General features: G+C 49.4%; 1 protein-coding gene across 1 annotated transcript in view; it reads right to left on the bottom strand.

The window, feature by feature from the left end:
• arhgef17 (Rho guanine nucleotide exchange factor (GEF) 17) overlaps positions 1 to 2,500 on the bottom strand; it is a gene marked incomplete at its 5' end in the record, with an annotated part of 69,236 nt that overhangs the window by 2,104 nt on the left and 64,632 nt on the right. The window contains 3 exons of the mRNA XM_084435824.1: positions 170 to 318; positions 1,812 to 1,879; positions 2,161 to 2,247. Coding sequence (XP_084291950.1) covers positions 170 to 318; positions 1,812 to 1,879; positions 2,161 to 2,247 — 304 coding nt within the window. The remainder of the gene's footprint in view (positions 1 to 169; positions 319 to 1,811; positions 1,880 to 2,160; positions 2,248 to 2,500) is intronic.

Genomic DNA, 2,500 nt, shown 5'->3' with positions numbered 1-2,500 from the left:
TGAGATGGTCCCTCCTGAGCTGAGATAGTCCCTCCTGAGCTGAGATAGTCCCTCCTGAGCTGAGATAGTCCCTCCTGAGCTGAGATAGTCCCTCCTGAGCTGAGATAGTCCCTCCTGAGCTGAGATAGTCCCTCCTGAGCTGAGATAGTCCCTCCTGAGCCCACTGTACCTCCTGCACCAGAGTGTTGGTGTTGATGATGAGGACACGGTTCTGCGAGCCACACCACAGCTTCCCTCCCACGGGCACCATCTTGGTGACAGGAGCGCTGGGCGTGCCCAGACACAGTGTCTGAGAGGACTGGGCGTCCCAGAAACTACCTACAGTACAAACAGAGAGAAAGACAGACAGGGGAAGGAAACATACTTTAAAAAGATGGCTGCATACATCATTTAGGACTTTAAGTACTACCCCGTAATTAAGTCCCTGAAATCACATATTCACACAGTATATACAAATACCATGTAGTGTACACACTTTTTTTATTTTCTGAGTCTGCCCCCTTTTTACTTAAAAAAAAAGTTGTGTTTTTTATTGTTGTTTATGTTAGTTCTGACAGAAACCCCCAACAAAGGGTGGAGTCTCATTTCTTCAAAATTAACTTCTAACGGAGTAGCCTCGTGAGACCATCCTGATCTAGTGAGCTTACATTCAGTTTCTCTCTGCAGATCAGTCTGCCCACCCCCCCCCCCCCCCCATCTCCAGCCATTATTACGGAAGTACTGCTTTAACAGAATAACTTCAGACAATCTGAACTTTTGCCAAATCCAGAAAATGTCTTTTTCTCATTTTAATTGTTACTGTTTAATCGTTATTACTGAATCTATTTCTGCAATAAATTCACTTGTGGCTGTGTTTATTCTACTAACATTAACGTTTTATTTTCATGCATCGACTGCCGGAACCAATCAGGGGCCCGCTCAAAACGTAATGGGAGAATAATGGTTCTGGATAGGGGAGGTTCAGACTGGATCATGGTTCTGGATGGGGGGGAGGTTCAGACTGGATCATGGTTCTGGATGGGGGGAGGTTCAGACTGGATCATGGTTCTGGATGGGGGGGAGGTTCAGACTGGATCATGGTTCTGGATGGGGGGAGGTTCAGACTGGATCATGGTTCTGGATGGGGGGGAGGTTCAGACTGGATCATGGTTCTGGATGGGGGGGAGGTTCAGACGGGATCATGGTTCTGGATGGGGGGGAGGTTCAGACTGGATCATGGTTCTGGATGGGGGGGAGGTTCAGACTGGATCATGGTTCTGGATGGGGGGGAGGTTCAGACTGGATCATGGTTCTGGATGGGGGGGAGGTTCAGACTGGATCATGGTTCTGGATGGGGGAGGCTTAGACTGAGATGCAGAGCTAAACTCAATGTGAACTCGCTAGATCAGGATGGTCTCAAGGCTACTAACGTACTGTAGTACTCCACTCTCATCCTGCGATCACACTCTCTCTACAGCTCCCTCAGTGAGTCCAGCCTACCTGCTTCTCTCTCTATATCTCCCTCAGTGAGACCAGCCTACCTGCTTCTCTCTCTATATCTCCCTCAGTGAGACCAGCCTACCTGCTTCTCTCTCTATATCTCCCTCAGTGAGACCAGCCTACCTGCTTCTCTCTCTATATCTCCCTCAGTGAGACCAGCCTACCTGCTTCTCTCTCTATATCTCCCTCAGTGAGACCAGCCTACCTGCTTCTCTCTCTATATCTCCCTCAGTGAGACCAGCCTACCTGCTTCTCTCTCTATACATCTCCCTCAGTGAGACCAGCCTACCTGCTTCTCTCTCTCTATATCTCCCTCAGTGAGACCAGCCTACCTGCTTCTCTCTGGTAGACGATGACCTCCCCGTTGCCCAGGGATACAAACACTTTGTTGTCCAAGTACCTGCGAGACAGGAGAGAGGAGAGATGAGAGAGGAGACAGGAGAGAGGAGACAGGAGAGAGGAGACAGGAGAGAGGGAGTTTGGAGACAGAGAGAAGAACGAGGACACAACAAAGTAAAACACTGAGGTCACAACTAAACTAGGCGCACGCACGCACGCACGCACGCACGCACGCACGCACGCACACACACACACACACACACACACACACACACACACACACACACACACACACACACACACACACACACACACTCACACACACACACACACGGTACTCACAGTATACACAGGATGGAGGCAGAGTGCTGCATCTTCATGCTGTTCTTGCGGTTGCGGATGTTGTCTGATGACTGGTACACATGGATGCTACAAGAGAATCACACCGCTAGAGTTCAGTCAACTGCCTCCGACAATCCAGTCAAATACTCTCATCGTATTCCTGAGTCCTCAGCACTATGGATGGACATTTGTGTGTGAATGCGTGTGTGTAAAGGTAATACTGTACTCTTGTCTGCGTTGTGTTTCTCACTTTTGTCTGTGTTGTGTTTCTCTCGTTTGACCCGTGTTAAGGGATTGTCCATGGCGAGACGCAGACCTGCAACCTTGCGCTTGAAAGTCG

This window comes from Borostomias antarcticus (assembly GCF_949987555.1).
Source record: "Borostomias antarcticus genome assembly, chromosome: 1".
In the NCBI taxonomy this organism is placed as follows: domain Eukaryota; kingdom Metazoa; phylum Chordata; class Actinopteri; order Stomiiformes; family Stomiidae; genus Borostomias; species Borostomias antarcticus.
This window is presented reverse-complemented; position numbering and strand designations above follow the sequence as displayed.